The sequence below is a fragment of the Toxotes jaculatrix genome, chromosome 19, assembly GCF_017976425.1.
Source record: "Toxotes jaculatrix isolate fToxJac2 chromosome 19, fToxJac2.pri, whole genome shotgun sequence".
NCBI lineage: Eukaryota > Metazoa > Chordata > Actinopteri > Toxotidae > Toxotes > Toxotes jaculatrix.
The window spans coordinates 12,402,296-12,426,804 of record NC_054412.1 but is presented as its reverse complement, the minus strand read 5'-3'; the positions used below and the strand labels follow the sequence as shown (position 1 = coordinate 12,426,804).

The following is a 24,509-nucleotide window of genomic DNA, read 5'->3' as shown; positions in this document are numbered from 1 at the left end:
TCACTGCAGTTTTGTTTTGTTAGCAGAATACAAAAGGTCAGTAGTAAGGGAAGGTATGCAGTGAAGGCAAGGGTCATGCTTTTACTCACTACACCCAAATACCACAGTGGGTTCCACGCTCAACCTTTGAGCAACTTAGATAAGGTTTGGGCTTTTTATCTGGTTTGTAACCCACATGTACATCCAGCCTAATGACAAGGTCCTGAGCTGTTCTTACAAATTGAACTTTGGTTGATGGCCTGTTTTTGGTATCTAAATCCAAAGAATTCACAGAGGTCAGCACAGGGCATGACTCGCTCTGAGCAATTCTTTAAGAGTATACATTTATCAGCTAAAATATATATAATTAATTATTAAAATATTTAAGATGTTAATGTCAGTAAAACTGAACCAAGAGTTGAACAAAGCACGTTTGATAAGATTTCTGTTTCCATTTACCTTAATCTGAACACAACCTTATGCCTAACTCCAACCAGTTATCTCTGGCTAATATCTATCAAACTGACGTCCTCCAGACTGACCAAACAGCTGAAGAACACCTCCCTAAAACAGGTTTTCCTGAAGGATTCCTGTAGAGCTGTTGTATTAGACAGTAAAACAATTAACTATGGTGTCCCTAATAACTGAATGTATTTTTGCAGCTTTTGATGACACTGTCAAAAGGGTATTTTACAAATGCAAATAAAAAATGTGAATTTTTTAAATTAGTTTATAAAAAAAATACATTTTCGCCATGAGGTGGGTTTTATAGCTAGGACTTTGAAGAGAGGGATTATTTTTATTGTTTACCCTAGTGCAGTCAGAACGCCGCTTTTATTTTGAAAACTCTGAGTACATTCAACCGGACGTCCGGGCTTTTACTTTTAGCGACCAAAACATTCACCGCTCTACCTCAGTGTACAGTGGAATAGAAAGGCAGCTGTAGGTAACTGATGCTGAAGTTAACACGTCAGGCAACATTTAAGCTAATTAATGAATCCGTGAAAGTAATTAAGAAAGTAGCTGATCCGGACCTTAGTTCGTTATTCCCCTCGCTAACAGTTGTTAACTGTTTACCAGCTGTTACTCTGGCTGCTCCAGACATTGGTCTGCTCTGCAGTTAGCTGGACTATCTGCTTAAAAGTTGCTTAACAGCAACAAAAACTAGAAAAAAACGTATGTGAAGTTTCATCAGGGTAAGAATATAAGTCCTCTGCCGGCAGTGCAGATGCCTCGTCTGGAAAAGTCAACTGGCAGAGGGACGAAAAGGTAAGACTGAAGCTACACCTGCAGGGAAACTCATGTCAAGTCTCTGTGGCCTCTTATAACCTGAAGTGTTTCTGTTGTTCGTCTGCTAATTTAAGTAAACTCAGCTTTTCCTCAGAGATTTTATAATATAAATAATATTCACTCTCTACGTTATTCATAGATAGCTACACAGTAAAACCTATTTAAGCAATTTAGCCTTCCAGAGGACAATTAAAAAAACACTTCATACTGCAGAATAGAAATGGTGTACGTGACTGACTGATGATGGAACAAAAGAAGAATTTCCTCATAACATCCCCTTTTGCAGGCATCTGAACACAAACTTTAAAACAATGGAGTTTTCTTAATTCACCTTGATGTCTCTCTCTGTGCATAACTTCAGACCCAAATTGGACTGGAAGTTTGTTCAGAGGTTCTGCAGCATCCAGAAGGTCCTGTTCCCATCATGGAGCAGTCAAAGTGTCCTGATGTTTGGGACGCTGCTCGTTGTCACTCTGTCAGGTACCTAAGTATGGCAGCCAAAGGGGAAATATAGAGTTACAAACAGTTCAAGCTAATAATGAAATATTTCCTGCCTGTTGGTTAGTAACTTTTGGGATATTCTACACTTTTAACAGCATCAGCCTCCACATGTTTTTTCTTTTCTTGCTGACCTTAAAGTGTTGTTCTGTTTCTTCCCTGCATTGTTTTATGGGTCTCAGTTTAACTGTCTCTCAACAATGCGCTAACTCATCCTTTTTTTCTGCCATCAGAGCAGCTGATCATTTACCAAGTGGGTGTCCTCCCCAGCCACTTCTACAATGTGCTGGCAGACAAAGATTACTCAGGCTTCAAGAGTCTGGTGTCCAAAGCCATGGTACTCATTTTACTCAACTCCACAGTAAGTTAATGTAGCAGTGAGCTCTGGCAGAAGTCGGCCTGCCTGCTGACTAGACAATACAAATGCTTTCTGTAGTGGAGATCATTCTTACATGAAATTTTGCCTTCAAACAGTTTCTACTCTGTTGCTTTTTCTCTCTGATAGACATGTTTTCTTCCCCCCTCTCTTTCTGTCTCCCAGTTGAAAAGTCTCGACCAGTACATTTGCAGTCAGATGTATGTTAGCTGGAGGAAGACGCTAACTGAGAGCCTCCACACTGCCTACTTCCAGGGCCGAGTCTATTACACACTCAATGTGCTGAGAGAGGACATAGACAACCCGTAAGCTTTAATGGTTTTTGTTTTATCTGGTGCTCTTTTTTTTCTCACTATATGGAGCCAAGTGTGATTTTAACATGATCGTGCAGTGCTAAACAATGTGAGCCATTAATCCTGGCTAATCATAGTGATTGTTTTTTCTTCATGTTTTTTTTTTTTTTTTTAACTTCAGAGACCAGCGGATCAGTCAGGATGCAGAGAGGTTGTGCAAGCAGATGAGCACCATGGCTAGTCGCTTGATTGTCTCACCATTCACACTGGCTTACTACACCTACCACTGTTTTCACAGGTGGGCTTTTAGCATACTGTGGCAACACATGCTTTCATATAATAACATTAACACCTGCTCTGAAGTCGAAAAAAGCATCATCAGAAAGACAGAAGGTGTTCTGTTAAGCTGAGTATCGTGTGTTAATGTAGAAACATGTTAACACTTGAACTTGTGAAAGGCTCATGTAAGTGAAATACTGAGAGGAAATTGAGAAAGCTGTGAGAAGCAGAGCATCCGCTTTTCACGTGTAATTACTTTTTCTGTATCCAAATCATGTGCTGGTTTTCTGTGTTTATAAAAACTTTGTCCTCAGTGAATCTATCAGTGTCCTTGACAGTAGACAGTTAAGAAAAACTAGAAAAGAGAAAGACACAGTTTCTGTGTGTCTGTTTTCTCCACTATTTAAACAGAGGCAAAAAAGGTCCCCATTGCTTCTTGTTAAATTTGGGGATCTGTATTTTCTGTGACAGGACTTCAGTGACATTACAACTTTTATTCCTTTGTTTCGTCTGTTTAATTTGATATAATTATGTTCAGTTGTACTTCGTTCTCCCCTGATTGTCTTTTAAACACTACTTTAATACCCAGCATAAATCACTTTGTCCCTTTTTTGGAAGGTGCTGTAGAAATAAAGTTTCCTTGTTTTGCAGCACTGGCTGGATCGGTCCTGTAAGTATCTTTGGCTACTTTGTGATTGGGACCATTGCCAATAAAATCCTCATGGGGCCGATTGTGTCGACTCTGTTTGAACAGGAAAAACTGGAAGGAGACTTCAGGTAAAGTCGTTTAGTAAACTGTATACACACAATGTGCTAAGTGACAAAAACGCACCAGTGTCTGTATCAAGAAGAATTAGTTCTGACAGATAAAACAACACAGGATTGACTTAAACAGAGCGACTTAAATGTGTTTTCCCAGAACTTTTAACAGAGCAGTTGCGTGTTTTACCAGCTTTGTTTGATGCAAATCTTTCCAGTGTGTGTTAGATAGGAAACTGGTCCTTTGTTAAGAGGAAGTGTCTGTGGACTTTGGCCCAGTGCTTTTTGCCTGTTAGGAAGAAACACAGGATATGCGTCAGCTTGCACTGTAGTCTTTCCCTGAGGAGGAATTGTAATTGTATCTATCACATGTTGAAACAATATGATTTTGTGTTTGGGGGCAAGGGGGGTTTAAAAAAATTATGTTTCACACAAGTACATTGTTTGAAAATGAACTAATTTTGACCAAAATGCAATGTTTTTGTGTCTCCAGATTCAAACACATGCAAATCCGTGTCAACGCAGAGTCTGCAGCTTTTTACAGGTGAAGTTTTTACATGATTGTGTGCTGCAAAGGAACTTACACAAACTGCTAGAAAGTTTAGACAATCATATACCTGTGATTAAAAAAAAAAAAGAAAATTGTGTTTATGTGAATTCTCTTGGCACACCAAGTAACACAGATGATGTGGTTAAAGCGGTTTGGAACAAATTCTGTTGTCTGTTTTTAGAGCTGGTAAAGTGGAGCACATGAGGACAAATCGAAGACTGCAGGCTCTGTTAGAAACTCAGAAGAGTCTTATAAATAAAGAACTCTGGCTTTATAGTAAGACCATCATGTACACACCCACTCACTACTCATATCTATTATTATGTCGTTTAAACTTAGCATTAACCTTTGACCTCTCCTCTCTCAGTCGGGGTGAACACCTTTGACTACCTCGGAGGTTTCCTCAGCTACATTATAATCGCCATTCCCATCTTCACCGGTATCTACGATGGTCTCACTCCTGGCGAGCTTAGTGCGCTCATCAGTAAGGTAAACTTTTTTTTCCCTGTTCCCTTTATTTTAGAAATAAATTAAGAAATAAATTAAGCTTTCTTGACAAATGAGAACAAGAGTTTGCTTTGGTTTGTTAACTGTGGGGAGAGACTGATGAAGTCTATCCGGACTTATCTCCACTGTTGTCTCAGGTATTTCTAAAGTCCACCAGATAAAGACAGGTCTTCAGTTTCTGACATTAAGATTTTTTGGAAAAAGGGAACTAAAAAAGTAGGAAATTGAATCATAAGATCAGTGTTGAAATGTTTTCAGGAAGCCAACAAGTATAACAGTATCAGACACACCTAAAAAAGAAATCGTACAAATTACTGCTGAAGGGGTACAGTTATTATTATCGATTTAAATAAAGATCATGGAAGAGTGAGTGTTGCTCACAGACCCAGTTTCCATCTCAGAACAAGACTAAATGTCAATGTGTTTCTAATGTAACCACTAGGTGGCAGCAAAACCTTTCTCTTCTGACAAACCCATTAAACTCCATTCATCCTAACGTCTAATGCCTGTTGTTAAACATTATAGTAGCTTCAGAACTATCACAATCCCACATTGGCAAGCATTTATAAGTCTTCATCATCAGCCAGTATTAAATTCCTCTTTCCTTATATTCATTAAATGTACCTTGTTGTTGCTGCCTTTTGTTCTGTGCTCAGACACTTTTTTTTTTATTAATCTTCTATCTCATTCACACTCTGCTCTGGTTCTCCCTCTCCTTGTTCATATTCAGAACGCCTTTGTGTGCATCTACTTGATAAATGGCTTCACGCAGCTAATAGACCTGTCAACCACTCTGTCAGATGTGGCTGGATACACCCACAGGTATCACACAGCATACTTAAATTCAACTCCTGGAGGACCGATGATGACAGCCGCATTGGTGCATGCCATCCAGCTTCCTATCACTAAATCTGTGTGTGTGTGTGTGTGTGTTGTGGGCAGGATTGGGGAGATGAGGGAGGTGATGGATGACATTTTACGCAAGCAGTGTGACTATGACCCAGCGTCAGGAGAAAGCTACGACTTTGACAGGTTTGCGTGAGCACTGTTACATTAATCTGTGCTGCAGAAAAAAAAGTACGGTCAAAGTGATTAAACAGACAACGTGTTACGAGAAAGCACCCACAGCTAAAATTAGATTTAAGTTTTAAAAAAGCAGCAGAGAAGACGTGTTTCTAACAAAGCTTCTCTGTGTGTTCTTTGTTGTTATTCATTTTATCTCTTTACACAGTGACTTCAATATCCATGCAGGCCCAGCGGACACTGCTTTCATCCTGGACCATCTTTCATATAAATCTCCATACTCAGACCAGCTGCTGGTGGAGGACCTGAGTCTGAAAATCAGTCAGGGAACTCACCTGCTGGTGGTGGGGAACACGGGCACCGGCAAAACGTCACTACTGAGGGTCCTCAACCGACTCTGGGAGGCACAAAGTGGTAAGAGAACAAGGACAGAAGGATGGTGTTTGTTTTAATTTAATCTAATTTAATGTGAGTTCACATATGACAGAACAGGCTTAATGAAAAGGAGCTGTCACTCCTGACCCGCTGTTACAAAAACCCCTGACTAGAGGGGTGATCTGTATAAAACAGAGGGAAAGGGTATACGCATGTACAAAATGATGGTCTGCTGACATTTTTTGGTCATTTTGTAAAGATGCACATTAACAACAACTTTTCAAGCAAAAATACAACTTTAAATAATGTAGTCATATTTATGAAAACAGCACATAGATACGTGGATGTACTTACACAAGAAACTTGTGATGATGCTGGGGCAGTTGGGCTTTCAAGGCAGAAGGCACAAAGCAACAGGTTATGCTTCTATAGATCCAGGGTCTGGCTCTAGTGCAGGAAAATAGGAGAAGAGAAATCTGTACACGATCTAGATTGTTTTTGTACAGTTTGTCTGAGAAGAAGGGCAGGTGGCTCTACTGTTTTGTTACTCATATTACAATAAGACAATGAAGAAAATGCTAATATTGTACACAAGTGAAATGATTGCAAAATAGACATTGTGATATCTGCACACATGAGTAGCTTAATGACAGTTTTTTTCAATTTTGTTTTTCCCTGCCCCAGGTTTTGTCCACATGACGACATGTTTTGGGCCCAGAGGAACCCTGTTCCTGCCACAGAAACCGTACCTGACTGATGGCACACTGCGCGAACAGGTCTCTTCCTTTATGTCGTTTTCCTTCAGAGCTGTGTAGAGAAAAGCTGAATGCTGAAATCAACAAACACTACTAGTTAAATGAGGATTTACTAGAACTCTTCTCTCCGAACAGGTGATCTACCCACTGAAGGATATTTACCCTGCATCAGGTACCAGATTTCTCTGTGACTGAAAAGCATTAAAACCTTTAACAGTTAGAGGCTAAAAATACTGATTCATTTAAAGTTAAAACTACTTATTCTGGTAGAAAAACATACTATCTACCTAACTTCATACCTACAAATGAATATAATATTGCAGATAATGTAGGACCACCTCTAGGATCCTTTGGACCCCTAAAACATTTACATGAAATGGGGAAAGTCCCAACAACTTACCTGATGCTAATGCCGCCATGTGAAATGACTGACATAGCTGCTAATCTGGGTCTGTGATATTCATACTATTATAAAGTGAGTTTTCTTTTTCAGGGTCAGTGGACGATGACAGAATTATACAGTTCCTGGAACTAGCAGGAGTGGTGAGTGACTTTAACCCACAGTGGACAGCTTATAAATAACATCTTTAACTTGTTTTTTCCCACAGTGTTTATTCCTCTTGAAGTTTGACTTACCTAATTTTAAATTTGAGCTCTTATTCATCTTGAATCAAACTTTATCTGTTCCCCAGTCCAGTCTCTTGAAGCGGACAGGTGGGCTGGATGAAAAGGTGGACTGGAACTGGTAAGAGCAATAAGAAGAACAGCAGCATGCAACAGTAGGTGTTTGCATTGTGTGTTACTGTGCAGAGTAAAATTCAGTTTTTCTCTGCAGGTATGATGTCCTGTCTCCTGGTGAAATGCAGCGTCTCTGCTTTGCACGACTGTTCTACCTGCAGCCCAAATATGCAGGTGTGTTTGAAAAGCTCCACTCGGTGATTCTGATGCAGTTTCAGATCAAACACCAAGTTCAATTCAGCAGTTTGTTCTCTGTGTTAGAGATAATACAAAATGGAGCTTTCTCAAACCAGCACTTTTTTCTTTTTTCTTGTTTTTTTTTTGCAGTGTTGGATGAGGCCACCAGTGCCTTGACAGAGGAGGCAGAGGCACAACTGTACCGGACCTGTAAACAGCTTGGCATGACGCTGGTCAGCCTGGGACACCGCAGCAGCCTTGAGAAGGTAGACTGAAGTCACAAACACAGTGTGCATCCATGTCCAGGTGTCTGAGGGTCAAACTGGGATTTAAAGAATGACACGGGTTCACCTCAGGGCCATTGGCACCAAACTAAAAGAAGAATAATTTTAAAAAATGAGCTCAAATTGTGCTTCTTATAGCTTTTTTAAAGTTGTCCTAGTATTGTCCGGTAGATACACATTTTGCTAAATGCTGAACTGATCAGCTCCTAAATCCACAAGGGCGATTGCTTTATCAGACTCAGGCTTGTTCTTACTTTCTCATCAAATCAGTCTAAATGTTAAGAATATGAAATGGCTTTGTTTTTTTTTCTAACAGTACCATGATGTCCAGCTGAAACTATGTGGAGGCGGACGATGGGAGTTAATTAAGTTAAAGGAAAGCAGCGGCGGCCTCAATCACTTCGACAAAACCATGTGACCACAGTCATCTTTTTGAAATCCTGGACACGCAGGAAGCATCAGCGTCAGAGATGAAAACAGAAAACACTCCTGAACTCCTCAGTTATTAATGTTCAAGTGCTCTTTAACAAAGTACTGAAACACAGGTGCTCCAGTGGAGGTGGAAGTCCACGTCCAATTTGTACGTATTTATGTAAATGTTCTTTTCCACAGACATTTTAAGAGCTTAACATTTTATCCCTTGCTTTCTCAGTTGACGGGAAAAAAAGAGGTGAAGTACATGGGTGGGAGTGCAACATTTTTCCAGACAGGATGATGGTTTGGAGGAGGCTCATGGGTCTGACACCAGCCAAAATGTTTTGGACCCACAGAAGAGTGGTTTGGATAACTATGTAATAGGCAGCATGAATTCAACTATCACGAAAACGAATCAGGAAAGAAAAAGGAAAAGTAAGATTCAGTAAATCTTGTGCCTTTATGTGAGATTACAGTGGTTTATTGTGTTATGTTCACAGTCAATAGATGGGAATATTATTACTATTGTGTACTTCAGTTTTGTATTAAAAACATACAATGTTTTTTTTAACTTTTAATAATTCCTACCAACAGCTGATTACATCTGTGCACAATACAAACTGTTTAAAAAGTTGTTTACCTGATTTGATAAAAGTTTCATATGTACAATAAAAACAACAGAATATTTGGTCTTTAAAATCCTTTTTGATACTCAGGTACAAGTCGGTTTAAGTGAAATTGAGAGTAGCCTTCAAGCTTCACACATCATTTAGGTTTTTGTTTTCTTAAGAGGTCACGGTGACCTTGGATGATCTCCTGAACTGTTGCAGGATCATCCAACGTGCTGAGATCACCCAACTCACTCCATTCGTGCTCCACCACCTTCCGCAGCACCCGGCGCATTATCTTACCTGAGCGTGTCTTTGGCAGACGCTGGACGAACTGACCAAAAATAAAAAATGTCACCAAGTTATTAAGTTAGCCTTAAATGTGTGTTTGCAATTTAAAGTCAGTGAGACAGAATTACCTGGATGCAGTCTAGACAGGCATACTTGGCAATCTTTTTAGATACCATGTCGTTTAGCTGCCTGGACAAGTCCACATCTTGGACCTCTACTCCCTTTTTTAGCACCACAAAGGCATAAACACCTGACAGAGCACAGAGACAGAGAAGCCTGCCATCAAATTCAATTCTCAAACTCTGATCCAACCTTTTGAACTTCGTAATGTGTGAAAAATATACTGCTCACCTTGTCCTTTGATGTTGTGTGAGAATCCTATGACAGCAGATTCAGCCACTGCTGAGCATTGATTCTGTTACAGAAATGACAATCAGGATTGTCTGTACACTTTAAAACTGGTTTTAAGTTTTAACTGCTTGAATTTCAGCTAAACACTGTGGGGAAAGGACCTAAAAACACTTTTTTACTGAAACTGAAATTACTTAACCCTGTTCAAACTGTGGGCATTTTGTAATTTTGATTTTTTTTTTTTACCACTTACCACTACATCCTCTATCTCTGCTGTCCCGATCCTGTGACCGCTCACGTTGATGACATCATCAAGGCGTCCAGTGATCTGGTAATATCCCTCCTTAGATCGATAGGCGCCATCACCGGTAAAGAAATACCCTAAAAGAGGGATTTTAGGCACTGTTAACTTTAAAAAAAAAATCCATCAGAAAAAGAAAAACCGAAAAAAACAATATAAAGACAGATAGTTTCTTCTCAGACACATCGTACTGTACCAGGATAAGGCTGACAGTAGGTCTCAGTGAATCTCTGGTGGTTGTTATGAATTGTTCGGGCCATGCCAGGCCATGGCTGAGCTATACACAGAGCTCCAGATGCATTGTTGGAAGTCACAACTTTGCCCTGAAGAAATCCACAAAAGTGATAAATGCTTAGTGGAAAGTAGATGATGTGCAAGACAAGAAAATTGTCCAACAAAAGAAGGGTAGATTAATAAACTGATATAATTACTACAAGTAAGAACTCTTGTAAGAACGTATTATTGCTATTTTGGGAAGTGTACTAAAGCTGTTGGAACCCTGTGCTCTCTAAATGCTGTGTGGGTGTATGTTGGTGTTGAGAGGGAGGAAGAGAGATCAGCTCAGAGACATAACTCCAACTGTCTACACAATCTGTGCATTTCAAAAGCACGAGAAACTCCAATAGCCACAAAGTAGTATGACAGATTTTTAATAGGGGGTTTGGCACGCACAGAACGCGACTGATGGGTGGGAGCAGGGTGGGTATCAAAAGTGACACAGCTGGTGACTATTTTATAATCCTAATCTGACCCTCTCCTCTGGGCCGTTCCCAGCCATCCAGCATTTGCGGGGTGGCATGCTACACTCACATGCACACACACACACGCAGGGATGAGCACCATACCTCAGTGTCCATGAGCACTGGCTTTATGCCAAAGAAAGGTCTCATAGCCATTCCTGGGACAATCTCTGCGTCTGGGTCTGATGGCCTCGGGGCAATGCAGATACCACCTGTCTCTGGGAACACAGAGGAAAAATAAGACAGATTATACAAAGTACTCTGTGTGTATCAGCGTGCACAAAACTCAAACAAATTGCTTTTTGAAAGTCTATTGTTCAACAGGAAACGTCTGACATGTTTGTAAAAGACTGAGGGTGACTGAAAGCTGCTCAGATCCATAGTAAAATTATAGTAAAATGTTTTTATAGCTCAACACTCAATATAAAAAAACAAAAACAAAAAAACAAAACAGGGAAACAAGAAGACAGAGAGATGTGGGGGAATAACATGAAACAAATGTCCCCAGATAGAAACGAACCAGGCACATACATGTCTAAACCACGAAGACCACCAGGACTCAACACCAAGGCAAATAACTACTGTGTCCAGGGCAGTAAACAGGGTTTTAGAAATACTGAGGACCACAAGTCCAGGCCCCCCAATGCGACCCAATGTGTAAAATACTTTCAATGTGTTTGTTTTTAATAGTAAAATCCCCACAGCTTGCTCAAAGCCAGAAATTCACACAAAAATAATGGAGGCACTGTACTGAGGACACTCAGTGGTCCTCACTGACCTGAACAGACCAAAATAGTTTGAAAACGAATGGATGGAGAACAGAGGGAGAAAAAAAGTGAAATGAAAAATGAAAGGGCAGAAAGAGGAAAAAGTAGAAGGTAGATGACAGAGCCAAGTAACAGCCTGTAAATCTAACGTAAGCTCTTCTCACTGCTACAAATGCAGATTGTAGAATTACAGTCATAGCAAGTAAATCAAATGCAATTAGGTTTGTATGAGCCTCAGGGACTCGGGTAAATCCGTCTGGTGGTGCTGGGTGGCAACGGAGTCGGAAGCAGCAGAGGGGACCCGATAAAAAGTAGGACACACCAGATGATCCCACAATAGAAGTAGCAACTGGCATCCTGTTCATATCAACTGTAACTGTGAGACTTCTGGACACAGGATTTGGACTAATTCAGTATTTGTGAAATACACTTATTAGCTTTCTCTCTGAGAGGTTAGAATAGCTCTGATTTTATTACCTTCAGACAGAACCAGACTAGCTGTTTCCCACTGTTTCCAGTCTTTATGCTAAGCTAAGCAAACTCACTGGTAGCCATATATTACGTGAACAGACATGAGAGTGGCATACATCTTCACAGTATAGTATTTCCCAAAATGTCAAATAAAAGAATTTGAACACGTTGATTCTAAAATATATACTTTTTTTTGGCTCATTCTCTATGATCCTCTCACCTCTACAGTCGTATGTGATCCTACATGGTGGCCGTATGCCAACAGTGGATCAAAATCTAATTTTCTCTCTAAACAGGCTACTTGCTCCCAGATCAACCAAATGGCTTTTATGAATAATGCCACTTAGTCCTAATTGGAAACACTGGTCCAGGAAAATAACATAACAACATAATCCTTTTTACTGAAGTAGGGTATTTGGGTCATATCTGTGTCTGTAATACTCAAGCTCATGATGCTCTAACGTTTAATTATCGTCAATTAATTATAGATTTTTGCCATTTGTATGGTAATTAACGCAGATTTGCTCCATTTGGTCATTACTCAATCTAATTTGGAGAAGCTGAGGATGAAACACTGTTGTGTCAGTCGGGTCCTGTGCTCATCTGAAAAATTGATTTTATTAGCGAAATCAGCTGATTTCAAACATGCTGTTATTATGTCCCATCGTAAGCTGCTTTAGTAGAGGAATAGTGGTTATTTCGTGACGATTTCAGAGGTTAGCAGAGGGTGAAGGACAATTTCGTTAGAAGTATGTTGTGTCACACCCGCTGCAATTACTGTAATTACACTGTCACTGTAATGTCCTCACAATTTAGTCAAGTTTACGCAGTATACTTTCTTTTTACCACTGGTATCTTGTGACGTAGCCATAAATGAGGGGAGAAAATATCAAGATAACTCTAAAAATAAAGTCAGTTTTATTTCCTGTTTTTTCTGTGGTCAATACAGGGACAACTGAAGAACAGATTTACTTTTCTTTTTGTGGGTTTGAGAGGAAGTTAGGACAAAAGCTGCACTGTAGAGACCCATCTGATAGTGGGAAGTTCATAGACTGACCTGAGTCTCTCCAGACGGCCCTGAACCATTCTGTGACGCGGCTCTTTTGGCAGCTACATTATAACAGCTGCATTCCACAGTGGAAATGCATCCAGCTGGCAAATGTGAGCACTTGACAAACAAAATGAAAACAGGGATGAAATTATTTCCACCTGCGTTTCTCTACATGGTGTTTATTGTTGTTGTGATTCAGTATTAAGAAAAAAATGTTTAATGTTGGGAGCTGCTCCCAAAATTAGAGGAAAAGATCCGGTTTGATTAGGGGAATCCAGAGGGGATACAAAATTTCCCTTGCTGTTGTGTGTTAATGGACTGTATGTGTACGCACCCACGTACTGAACTGTTGTGTACGTATGCGCACACACGACCACATTGATGATGTTATGCAACACTGTTACTGTTGGAGGGAAGAGCCGACTCCTTTCCCCTTTAAGAATGACTGATGGGCCATTACAGAGCTTGCAGACGTGGCTATGTTTGAGGAAGTGTTCGTGAACTTAACTGCCTTTGTGGAGGCAGTGTGAAAATGCCTAACAGCAGAAGAAATACTACTGTAAGACTCACAGCACGGGACACGAAACCAAGAGACCAATTGGTCCCATTATACAAGGTAGAAATTACAGTGGAGAAACACAGAGCGTAAATCAGATTGTAGCCACACAAGAAGTACAGACAAAAGTGTGACAGAAAAGTGATCACAAACACAATGTGCTGTTTGCTGCAGGCTTCAGAGTAGATCCAGTTCTTCAAACAATAATGCAGAAGTGTACAATTACATACCAGTAAAAGGCAGATCCAACATTTGACTAAACAGTTCAGCATTAAGAATTAATCACAGTGTCACTAAAGCCAAATTATTGTTTTAGCTTTTGTATTTAGTGATGAATCTGTTTAAATGATGATCGACATAAAGTAAATCACTGAATTTTAAGACTATCATGATTTGCTCATTACAGCTCGTCAAAAGTAATAAAATTCTTTGGGTTGATGAATTAATTGGCGTGGCTGTTATCGACCCTGTTGTTACAAATAGACTATTGAATTTAAAAAATATATTTTCTTTGGCTGTACCTGGAACTTGGAATTCAGACAGACAGATTTGCCATTACATTTTACTTCATTCATTCAATCTACTATTTTTGAGTAAAAATAGAAGTCTCCAGTAGCCAATAAATTCCACGTCTATGTGTGCACAGTTACCTGTTTGCCACCAGGTGTCCACCACAGGACAGCGTCCGTCCCCAACCACTCTGTGGTACCACTCCCACGCTTCAGTGTTGATAGGCTCACCCACTGCCAAGAGACAAGGACGGGCTAAATCAAGTCAACTGCAAAGTTTATTTTTTCATGAAAACTAGTCACATTGTTCCCAACAAGCCAAGGGTAAAAAAAAAAGGTTGAGAAAGAAAGACATCAGAGTTGGTTAATAGAAGGATTTACATTCTTTCTGTTAAGCTCTGTGTTATAACTTAAGCTTTGTGTTTCACAGGAACAGGTGTATGGTATGTATATACAGTGTGTGTTTCTGTGTGTTCTCCTTACAGCGTGCTGGACTTTAGAGGCATGCTGACATACCATCCAGGCTTGACACGTTACTTTATGTAACGTGTGTGTGTGTGTATTCAGAGGAATTTCTCTGGTAACTGTAGAACATGAATGTGCATGCAGTGAAGTTTTTCCTTAACAATGACTCTGTTCTTGTGACGTTGCACGCTCAGAGCTAAGTATAATGTTATGAACAGACTGTAAAAATATTATTTTCCTGTGACGGTGGGCCACATAATTGTATTTTCAGGTGCACAGACATACCAGAGCCCAGAGTTTTGAGGGTGGAGCGGTCGTATTTGTGCACCCACTGGTCTCCGTATTTGAGCAGCAGGCGGATGGCGGTGGGAGCCCCGTAAAACTGGTTAATCTTGAGTCTCTGCACCGTCTCCCAGTACCGTCCTGTGAAAGACAAAACATATCTATGCTAGCATTGTCCAAAGTGATATGCTATCATGTACTGATAATAAAAAAAATCAGAATCAGAAATTGAAGATTTGAACGGAACTAGAGTGTGAGAACTGAAGACTTTAACCCTCAGCAGTGTTGTTGAGAGCAGCTTCACCTTGACAGTAACCAGGTGTGTGCTGACACATATGACGACTGTGGTCCTGACTCCTGTTTATACACTAGCTTCTTATTTTAGCATGGAAGGTATGGCCAAGTTCAAGTTCAACTGTAAACAGTTATTAATGGAAAGAGGCACAAGCGTGCTGAGCTGTTGACAAAGGACAGGAATACTTGGAAGGTGTGTGTCAACACACTTTACACAGCACATACATTTTTTACAAAACATTTTTATCAACACCATATCATATACGATTACAGATCATAAAAATGTCCTTAAGATGATAGTGTTACAGCTAATAACAGCGCCCTAATGACAAATTGGATGGTTTGCTCTTCAGAGCATTATTTCAGATTTTAGTAGCATAAAATAAATTTTCTTTTATTATGAACCAGTCAGATAGATTCACACATTTGCTGGCATTCATACCTGGGTCAGGGTAAACGGGAGTGCTCTCAAACAGGACGGTGGTTCCCCCATTGGCCAGCGGCCCATAAACACTGTAACTGTGTCCTGTTATCCAGCCAATATCTGCCACACAGCCGAACACGTCTCCATCGTGGTAGCTGAAGACATACTGCGGATAAAAAAGGAAGATCGATGAGATGATTGGATTAAAAAATGTTTAAATGCCCAAGATCATTGTTCAGAGATTAAAATGCAGTATTTACATCTTTTTTTCCTGCTAAATAACCCATTTAAACTTTACATGCAAGTAGATATAAACATATCTTGAACTCACATTATGTAAATACACAATGTTAAAGCTACAGCACTGCTTTTGTGAAATTCCTCTGTAATCTCCTGTGACCAGGCTGATATTTCCTGTACAGATGGTATACATTGGATAACAGATCACATTTTGGCTGTCCAAGGCCAACACTGACATACGGTAACTATACACTGCGTGGTAAGAAAATGAAAATCAGCAAGACACTACACGCCGTGCTTGATGTTACCCTGTGGGTGAGCGCAGCGTACAGCAGATATCCAGCCTGAGTGTGGACGAGTCCTTTGGGCTTCCCTGTGCTGCCAGATGTGTAAAGCAGGAACAAAACGTCCTCACTGTCCATGACAGCTGGCTCACACACCACGTCCTCCTTTAGCATTTCCTGCATTTTAGGGATTATTTGTTAACTACTGTTGTCAACTTCTATTTCCAACATCAAGTTTGTACTCTAAATCTCAAAAGATTAGCTGATTAATCAAGCAGTCGATCAACTCAAAATTAACCAACAACAAATCTGGTTAACTGATCTATTTTTAAAGTAATACATCAAGTAAAAATGTCACACATTCACCAAACATTTTTTAAATCTTTATTTATCCAGGGTATAAGTGACTAGTTAGGGTCCTAAGCGAGATCTGAGTGGCTTTCTGCGCCCTCACCTCCTCCATGGCGATGTCCCTGGGTGTCATGACAACCGGATTCTCTGTTCTCATAGCAACAAACACCTGCTGTACCGTCGGGCAGCTGTGGACGGCCGTGTCCACCGTCTTCTTCAGCTCTATGATCTTACCTCCCCTGACGCCCTGGTTCACTGTGATGACGGTGCTGGATTGGGCTGAAAATGTGATGCATATGAAAATCAGAGGTCTCTATTGGACTCATTTTTCAGTTCCTAAGCCTAAATTCAATATATTGTAATACTGTGGTGAAGGAAATACTAGAAGTGGAAAAAAGATCTCATTTAGCAATCCCTGGGTATTGTGACAGATAAAAAATAACCTTGACTGTGTTTGGAATATATTACAAAACCACCAAACCCGGGGGTATAAGACATGTTTGCTCTGGAAGCAAGAATTTGTCTAAAATCAGATCACAGAGGAACAAACTGTGATGATTTCTGACCCTTTTAACAACCTGTCTCATCACATGCACCACTTATCACTTTAGTCATTAGTCAGGTCCATTCTAATATTTAAATCTGCACAAAGTGTGTCTTCATATTAACAGTGAAATGAAATTACAATACATATTGTGAAAGGGGCCACTTGTAGCAAGGAGCCTACAGAGAATTATCATCTGCAGTATTAAGCTGCCGCTCCTCTTGGCTCTGTGGGGCTTTTTAGCATCTTTCAGCTCATTGTTTTGGTATGATAACTCTTGAGGGAAGGTAAATAGCTGTCTCTTAGTCTGCTGCTGCTGTTGGAAACAACGCTGATGACAGACAGCAGGCTATAAAACCAAACCACAGCATCAGCAGGACTGTCTCACCGTCTCTGATTCGCTCTGCGAGGGCCTCTGCACTGAACCCAGCAAACACCACATTGTGGGCTGCACCGATACGGGCACAGGCCAACATGGACGCCACAGCCAGGGGGCAAGGAGGCATGTAGATGGTGACACAGTCGCCCCTCTTCACACCACGCCGCTTTAACAGGTTGCCCACACGACACGTCATCTCAAGTAACTGCCTGCAGAGAGATGACAGTGAACTATACTGAGGTAAATGAAGCAGGAACACACACAGATGCACACATATACTAAACCTGACTTGCTGACCTGTAGGTAACCTTGACCTCTGACCCCGGCTCATCTCTCTCCCAGATCAGGGCCACCCTCTCAGGACAGGTGTGCATGTGGCGGTCCAGGCAGTTCACTGCATTTGCCAACAAAGAAAATACATAAACACTTACACACACACACAAATAGAAACAGTCACTTTATCTGCAACAACACAGTAGCGTGGTGCGTTCAAAGTATCCTTTGTTCATTGTGCAAGTAGAGATTCGTTTTGCTGGATGATGCCTTCAGTGTCTCTGGACGCGTTATTAGTGGAAAATTGTGTCTGTCAACAGGAAATAAAATTACTTCACTGAATCATATCAAGTTAACCTTACCCGACACATTCAGCTTTCCTCCCTCAAACCACTTAATCTTGCCTCGGCTCAGGTCACAGTCCTGGACGGTGTGGAAAGGACTGATCCAGCTCAGTCTCTGACGCGCCACCGCGGCCCAGAAGCTCTCACTGTGGGAGACGGAGAACTCCTGCAGCGCCGAGCGGCCCGAAACTCCTGCAAACCCCGCAGCCTCCGGCATAAACGCCGCCGTGTTACATCGCCTTCGGCCCAAAAAGTGTAAGAAAGACCCGAAGACCCCACGACTGAGGGAAGTCGCGACGTACTTTGAGGCGCATCCACAAGGCAGCCACATGATGACAGTGACAGTGCTCAGTGAGATGTGAAATGTTTGCAAAGCATTTCCGCAAATGATAGTAGAGCGTTTAGGCAACTTTGGAAGTCACCCTTCAACTGGAGAGGAAAACTTGGAAACTCCGCAGAGGAAGGGCTTGAGGAGCAGTGCGTTAAAGGGCGGTACAAACCCATATGCCGACAGTTAATTTTCCTGGAAAGCGATCTATTTCCTTTTATCAAAAGCTTATCTACTGGACGCAGGATGTCCATTCTCTGTCTGGAAACTGGACGCTTCAAGTTAACGCATCGCACTTTGTAAGTGCAGCTTGTGTCAGTTTCAGACTAGTTGTAAATGTCACAAATCACACTTGGACATGCACGTGTTAAACTCATACTTTCAGGTGAGCACAGGAACTTTACCTGTTCAGCTGAGGAGTGAAAACAACCTGCACAGACACCATCCTGCAGTGAGACTCAAACATCCACGTTAAGCGACAATAAGACTTTAAATAGTAACTTTTAATAGGGCTACAGTTACATTTATACAAAGACAAACACAGATAACTGATGTTAACTTTACATAATTGTACAGTATTAACTGCAGGACATTATTTTTAGTATTTACATCACAATTATTGAAACCGCTGAAGGGAAAACAAAGAGTGTAGGACATAACTGTGCACTTTTCAGGTACCCAGTTATAATTTGTAATCACAGGGAGGTCAGAGGTCACCCTCAGCTCCTAATGAACAAACCTCTGGAGCAGGTGGAGAGGCAGTGTCAACTTAAGTTAAATGCAAGCTGCCATGTCAGAACTGGAAGAATAACCATATGTTTCAAAGAACATAAATATGTAATTTTTAATGCAGCTTCACATCAGAACAATTTTCCTTAAATCTCTGAGACATTCCAGTGCTTAAACCTCCTTCGGTCCTTCACAGTGACATGAAACTGTATTGTGCAGTTTTGGTTAGCTGTACAATTATTTCTTCCTATGAGCAGCGAGGAAGAACTCTCTCTCTGTTTAACCAGAGATTTAAATAGAGCCAAATAACTTTTTTTTTCCTCAAATCCCACATTACCCAACAGGTTAACTTGAGCAAAGAAAGTAAAGTTTTCCTTTTTTCACTTTCTCTTCTCCTCCTCTGCCGTTTCCTGCACTGTCATCTGATCGTTAGCTTCCACTTTTTGTGTTACGTGACCGTTTGTTCTGTTTGAAACTGTCCCGAGCATCTTGGCGCTGTGCTCCTGCGCCTTCGCTCGCAGTGCAGCAATACTGTTCTCCCTTAGCTCCTCTCTAGAAATTGGGGAGTTATTGTCTTTCCTCAGTTTCTCTTCCTCTTCCTCTATTACTTTGTCCACCGGTTTCTCCTGCGGTGGTGTTGGGGTTGCACTGCTGGGTTTGGCTGGAGAATTGTGTGTGGTTTCAACTGACTTCTTGTGCATACCTGGAGGGAAGAGACAGTATTATCAATCAGGCCTTGTAGAAGAAGAACTGTCTATCTAAAAGCTAAACTATAAGGGTGTAAAGACTTGGTCAGTATAGCATTTGACATTGAAAAAGAGTGTGAAGGAGAGTAAAGAAGAAGGGGATGTGTAGGTGGGAAGGACATCTTATTCAATTAGAGTCATCTAATTGATTTAAAACTAATCAATTGACACGAGGCGAGGGAGGAGATTTGGTCTAATCTGTCCTGATGAAGTAGGATTATCACTGTATCGACCGTTACCTTTTATTGACATGCCGACACTTTTATTGGCTCCTAACACGAGCAGGGCTTAGCTCCCACTTCCTGCTGTCAGAATACATGTACTCCCTGTTCTTTAAACACAACTAACAAACTTGATACAGACATTTTTAGTTCCATGTGTTAATGTCTTTAGCTCTGATTTTGCAACTAAAATATGGGTTAAAGTTAAAGTACGTTAGTAATTTGTTTCAGCTAGAAGATGGCCCAGGTCAGACAGCTTTTAACAACAGTCTACCCTCTTGCTTTCCAAAAAATGTAACTTTGTGAGCCCAGTTATCTGAGTTTTTTTTTCCTTCATATAAAATGAGTTGATATCATGGAGCTTCATAACGCCCCAAGTTTATTACCAATCTTTTTTCTTTTTTTTTTAAGTGATAGAGCATAGTGCTATATGACTTATTATCCTATCACCAAATATGGCTTTTTTACATTTATTTATTTTATTTTTAACTGTGACATGTTGGGTACAAGCTCAAGAAACAGCAAAGACAGACGTGTAACAAATACCCCTCTGCAGCGACTCACCCAGTAACCACGGAGCGTAAGAGTCTGTGATGCCATCCTTAGCAGACTTGAGGATCGACTCGGGCAGAGGGATGGAGTGACGGACCATGGCTCCGTACAGGCCGTACTCTGCCATCACACTGCTGCGACCCCAACACTTCTCCCTTTTCCTCCACTTGGCCCTGCGGTTCTGAAACCACACCTAGAGGAATGATGACCAGAGAAGGATTAGATACATTTGTGTGGTACATGTAGGCTGTTAGTCTGGACAAATAATAATATACATGAATATTTATTTTTGTGACCAACCACAGCATAGTGTCAAGCCTCCCTTCTTGCTTATTGTTACTTGTCTTGGATGTTTGATTTTTAAATGTCTTAAAACATGTGGAGAGGATCTTTAATATATTTTAAAGCCACCATTTAGTCTGTGGTTACAGCTTCCTTTTCTCTTCCTTATTCCTGAATGCTTGTGACAATTTAAAACGCTGCTACTGTAAATAAATGCAGGGGCCCTTTATTTTGTGGACCAGTAGAACAATGACATCCGCTGGAGATTTCAAACAAAACATGGCCGTGTTTGAGAAAGACTGGTGTTGAGATCTCATTTTGATTTTGAATGTCTGCTTTGGCTCATACATCCCATACTGTAGGTCCATTATGGAACCAGAATGCAAGTATTGTCTGTTGTCAAAAACAGGTTTATATCACCAGCCCCCCCCAAAGCCAGCGTTTAATTTTACTATTCTTCTCTCATCGTTGGTTTCATCTGTAGAATATTGTCTTTTGTCACTTGTGTGAGTGTGTGTGTGTCTGTGCTCGTGCATTATTCTCCTTCTGGCTCCTCAAGTGCCTAAATTGATTTCCACCAAGCCAGACCTTGTGATAGCCTCAGCAAGCTTGTGAATATGGATGAGGAAAACAAGAAAAAAAAAACAGCATCCTAAAATGGCTGAGGAGGCTGGATGAGATTGTAAGGAACGGTGTGGCAAGTGTGTGTGTGTGTGTGTGTGTGTGTGTGTGTGTGTGTGTGTGCGCGTGTCTATTTTTCAGACCTGGAATTAAAAACGATCAAAGCCGAACCCAGAAAGCTATTCAGGTAGATCTGATGATAACCTCCATCTCATAAAAAGATGGGCCTCAGATGAGCAATCATGCTTTCTGACAGCTACAGTGTGTGTGTGTGCACGAAGAAGTGTGTGTATATGTGTATGTGTGTGTGTGTGAAGTGCTTCCTGCGAGAGGTGACCCCAGGGGCGAAGAGGCTGATTGAAAAATAAGTTAATTTCCAGGCCCGATCGATGGGAGACAGGCGCTCAAATATCACGGGAAATTAAAATGCTCATAGCAGCCAGGCAGAGCCCTCTGCTCGGCCGCTGACCTCTGCTAATTAATTTCGGTGTAGTTATCGTTTCATTTCAGGGCTGCGGCCCGCCTCTCACAGGGAAAGGGGTGATAAGTTCTCCTCAATTAACTAATTACACTGAGAGGGTGAATTGGCTGCTAATGTGAGAGCAGGAGGCATTGTGAGGATGATGATGGAGCAGATGAACGGAGGCTTCACCTGTCTCTCTGCTTGAATACTTCCTTTTCTTGTGTGTGTGTGTGTGTGTGTGTGTGTGTGTGTGTGTGTGTGTGTGTGTGTGTGTGTGTGTGTGTGTGTGTTACAAATCTGTCTTCACCACTAGCCTTGATCTGACATTAAAGCAAGACGACTGAAGCATCTTCAGAATATGAAATTTAAGATAAAGCATGGATGTCCCTACGTGTCTGCATCCTGCACAGACATTAATACATCCTAACACACCTGTATTCTGTCCTCTGGCAGCTCAGTCTTCATGGAGAGCATTTCTCGGGCGTATACGTCAGGATAGTGAGCTTCATTAAAAGCTTTCTCCAGCTCCTCCAGCTGATAGGAAGTAAAAATGGTTCTGCAGACAAAAGACAACAGAACATGTGAGAACAAAGGCCATTTATGAATTTTGTTCTCTTCAAAAACTAATTTCATATTTTCACAGAGGCCTGTTCTGTATCATTGACAACTGGAAATATTCTGAAGCATTAAAACAGAACATTAATCAAAATCTTCCAGCACTGAATTCAAAATCAAATCAAGATTTGTAAAAGTAGAAATGCAGTCAGTTTTTTTTTTTTATGAAAACATTTTAGAACTTACATGTAAGAAATTTAAAAAATGACAGAACAGTTTCTATTGTTTCTTTGCCAAAGGCATAGAAAGGGAAAATAACTTAAATATGCCGTATGATTTTTTTTCCCCCCTCACACATATTCATGATTATACCCAACAAAAAAATATATCAGCAATGTATTTTTAAAAGACAGGACAAAGGAAATCACAAGGATTTTTAGCATTGACTCTTTTTATGAGGAAGTTCAGGCTAATTTCAGGCTGTTGTGAGCATCAGAGACACACAACTGAAATTACAGAAATTAAAAAGGGTTTGTTTTTTTTTGTTTTGTTTTGTTTGGGATTTCATCACGGATGACACCAAACCAAAGCAGCCCTGCACTGACATTACTGTGGGGCCTAATACATTCGATGCCAGACCGGAACATCATCACTTCATATAATAATAAAATGCAGGTTATTTCTGTGGATCTTTCGATAACCTTGTGTTTGTTTTACCTGTGTCGTCGTTTCTTTCTTTTCTTGCTCTGACTCATAGATGATTTTGAGAATTTCTGATCCCCGGAGGAGAGGCTCATATCATCCGAGTCTGTCGGGAAACATGTGAGCGACTTAAAATACGAGGGCAACACCAAAAAAATAAATAATCATGATAACAATAATAACAATACCGATACCAATAATAACAATAAGAGAAAAGCAACGTCGTCTAATACAAGAACGATAGTAGAAAATAGTCATACGGGTCTTTCAAAAAACTTGATGTAAAGATTTGATGTAAACTGATATAAAACTATCGAAATTCAATCAAAATAATTATTAGCTGTATTATCTACACATTTTTCGTTTTTTTTTATTATAAAACAAAAGCCTTTATAACGATGCATTTCAAAATAAAAAAAAAATCATCATTGTTGCTGGACCACAGTTCTAACACTTTCACTCTTTTGTGTTGACCTCGTGTCATTTTAGTGCAAGATTTTTTTTTTTTTGCAACACACTCAGCTCCAGCTCGCTTAGAATAAATACATCAATCAAAATATGTTCTAATGGTATAATAGTTGATTTAAAAACATTTAACAATTATTCTCTCCCCTGCATCACAGACACTGGCTACAGTATGTTATCGGAGGCCTACAGCATCTTATTTCAAACACTCACCGGAGCTGGCGGAGTGCTGTGCATCCATCTGCGCGTCCATGTGCGCCGCCCTGTGCAGCGGCTGCAGGTGCATATTTTGCGCCTCCGACAGCACCTCCAGAAAAGCAGGCTGAGTATAAAACGAGTGTATTCCCTCTGGTCCCAGCAAACCCATACCGACGCCGAGCCCACCGTGACCGAGGGCCGACCTTGCTGCCAGGACGTGCGCCCTGTGCGGTAGAGCCTCCAGCGGCCGCCTCGGTGCCGCCGGCGGCTCCTTGTTGAGGCCGAGCAGCTCCTGGATCCCAAAGCCGGTGCGCCGGTGCACCGTTGGGGCCATCTTCCAGACTGGAGGCGGCTGCTGGGATCCCCCGTGGTTCACGCCAGTTTCAGAAGGTGATTTCTGTTTATTCTCAGTGTCTGAAAGCACGACTCCCTCCTTCCCTGTCATGACTACGCGATTACACTTATTGTTTTTCACTCCCCTCAAAAAAAAAAAAACCCAAAAAGGCCAGAGTCCCTGGTGAAATGAGCAGAGTGATGCTCCTCTTTATCTCTCTGCCCTCTGCTCTGCTTTTTATCCAACAGGCAACAGGCGTCAGCCAATCACAAGAGAGGAGAGACAGCACACTGAAGTTCCCATCAGCCCCAATAAAACCACAATAAGCCTTATCTCAGCATAAAGCAAATGTCTGACAATGAAAGTACAAAACTACATTTTTGCATTTTTTGTTAAGTAAGTACTGAGGTTTTGGATGGATTCTAAGTCTTTGACAAATAAAATGTATCACCAACAATTAAACACATTTTCAGAAAAGAATATTACAGAAA

The 24,509-nt window shown here is 40.9% G+C and overlaps 3 protein-coding genes across 3 annotated transcripts; 1 reads left to right on the top strand and 2 right to left on the bottom strand.

Moving 5' to 3' along the window:
* The first annotated feature begins 879 nt into the window (after positions 1–879).
* abcd4 (ATP-binding cassette, sub-family D (ALD), member 4) lies at positions 880–8,749 on the top strand. Its single transcript, XM_041063964.1, has 19 exons — positions 880–1,248; positions 1,631–1,749; positions 2,001–2,128; positions 2,309–2,448; positions 2,618–2,734; positions 3,367–3,492; positions 3,968–4,018; positions 4,206–4,300; positions 4,392–4,513; positions 5,262–5,353; positions 5,474–5,563; positions 5,763–5,968; positions 6,614–6,705; positions 6,820–6,856; positions 7,178–7,227; positions 7,377–7,429; positions 7,520–7,596; positions 7,750–7,865; positions 8,200–8,749. Exons 1-19 carry the CDS (start codon positions 1,208–1,210, stop codon positions 8,299–8,301), a joined length of 1,854 nt encoding a protein of 617 aa, XP_040919898.1. The 5' UTR covers positions 880–1,207; the 3' UTR covers positions 8,302–8,749.
* A 224-nt stretch (positions 8,750–8,973) lies between these two features.
* On the bottom strand, positions 8,974–18,239 carry LOC121199360 (acetyl-coenzyme A synthetase 2-like, mitochondrial). The gene is made up of 14 exons (XM_041063963.1): positions 17,841–18,239; positions 17,503–17,599; positions 17,215–17,414; positions 16,386–16,561; positions 15,956–16,108; positions 15,426–15,573; positions 14,693–14,830; positions 14,084–14,176; positions 10,694–10,806; positions 10,045–10,171; positions 9,801–9,928; positions 9,548–9,611; positions 9,325–9,446; positions 8,974–9,239 (listed from the first exon to the last, which is right to left on the bottom strand). The coding sequence occupies exons 1-14, from the start codon at positions 18,151–18,153 to the stop codon at positions 9,063–9,065; spliced, it is 2,049 nt and encodes a 682-aa protein (XP_040919897.1). The 5' UTR covers positions 18,154–18,239; the 3' UTR covers positions 8,974–9,062.
* A 1,020-nt stretch (positions 18,240–19,259) lies between these two features.
* On the bottom strand, positions 19,260–24,129 carry LOC121199977 (visual system homeobox 2-like). The gene is made up of 5 exons (XM_041065004.1): positions 23,700–24,129; positions 23,037–23,127; positions 22,197–22,320; positions 20,411–20,591; positions 19,260–19,582 (listed from the first exon to the last, which is right to left on the bottom strand). Exons 1-5 carry the CDS (start codon positions 24,127–24,129, stop codon positions 19,260–19,262), a joined length of 1,149 nt encoding a protein of 382 aa, XP_040920938.1.
* Between the last annotated feature and the right edge of the window lie 380 nt (positions 24,130–24,509).

Bases quoted from the DNA above. Each gene is read 5' to 3' on its own strand.
- abcd4 (XM_041063964.1), top strand. From the start codon at position 1,208: ATGCCTCGTCTGGAAAAGTCAACTGGCAGAGGGACGAAAAG. The intron at 5,564-5,762 runs GTTTGCGTGAGC...CTCTTTACACAG, and splicing joins GAAAGCTACGACTTTGACAG to TGACTTCAATATCCATGCAG. The intron at 7,228-7,376 runs GTGAGTGACTTT...TCTGTTCCCCAG, and splicing joins TCCTGGAACTAGCAGGAGTG to TCCAGTCTCTTGAAGCGGAC.
- LOC121199360 (XM_041063963.1), bottom strand. From the start codon at position 18,153: ATGTGGCTGCCTTGTGGATGCGCCTCAAAGTACGTCGCGACTTCCCTC. The intron at 14,831-15,425 runs GTATGAATGCCA...TGTCTTTCACAG, and splicing joins TCCCGTTTACCCTGACCCAG to GACGGTACTGGGAGACGGTG. The intron at 10,172-10,693 runs GTATGGTGCTCA...GGATTTCTTCAG, and splicing joins CAGTGCTCATGGACACTGAG to GGCAAAGTTGTGACTTCCAA.
- LOC121199977 (XM_041065004.1), bottom strand. From the start codon at position 24,129: ATGACAGGGAAGGAGGGAGTCGTGCTTTCAGACACTGAGAATAAACAG. The intron at 22,321-23,036 runs GTAAAACAAACA...TTTTGTCTGCAG, and splicing joins AGAAAGAAACGACGACACAG to AACCATTTTTACTTCCTATC. The intron at 20,592-22,196 runs GTGTGTTAGGAT...TCATTCCTCTAG, and splicing joins TGCCAGAGGACAGAATACAG to GTGTGGTTTCAGAACCGCAG.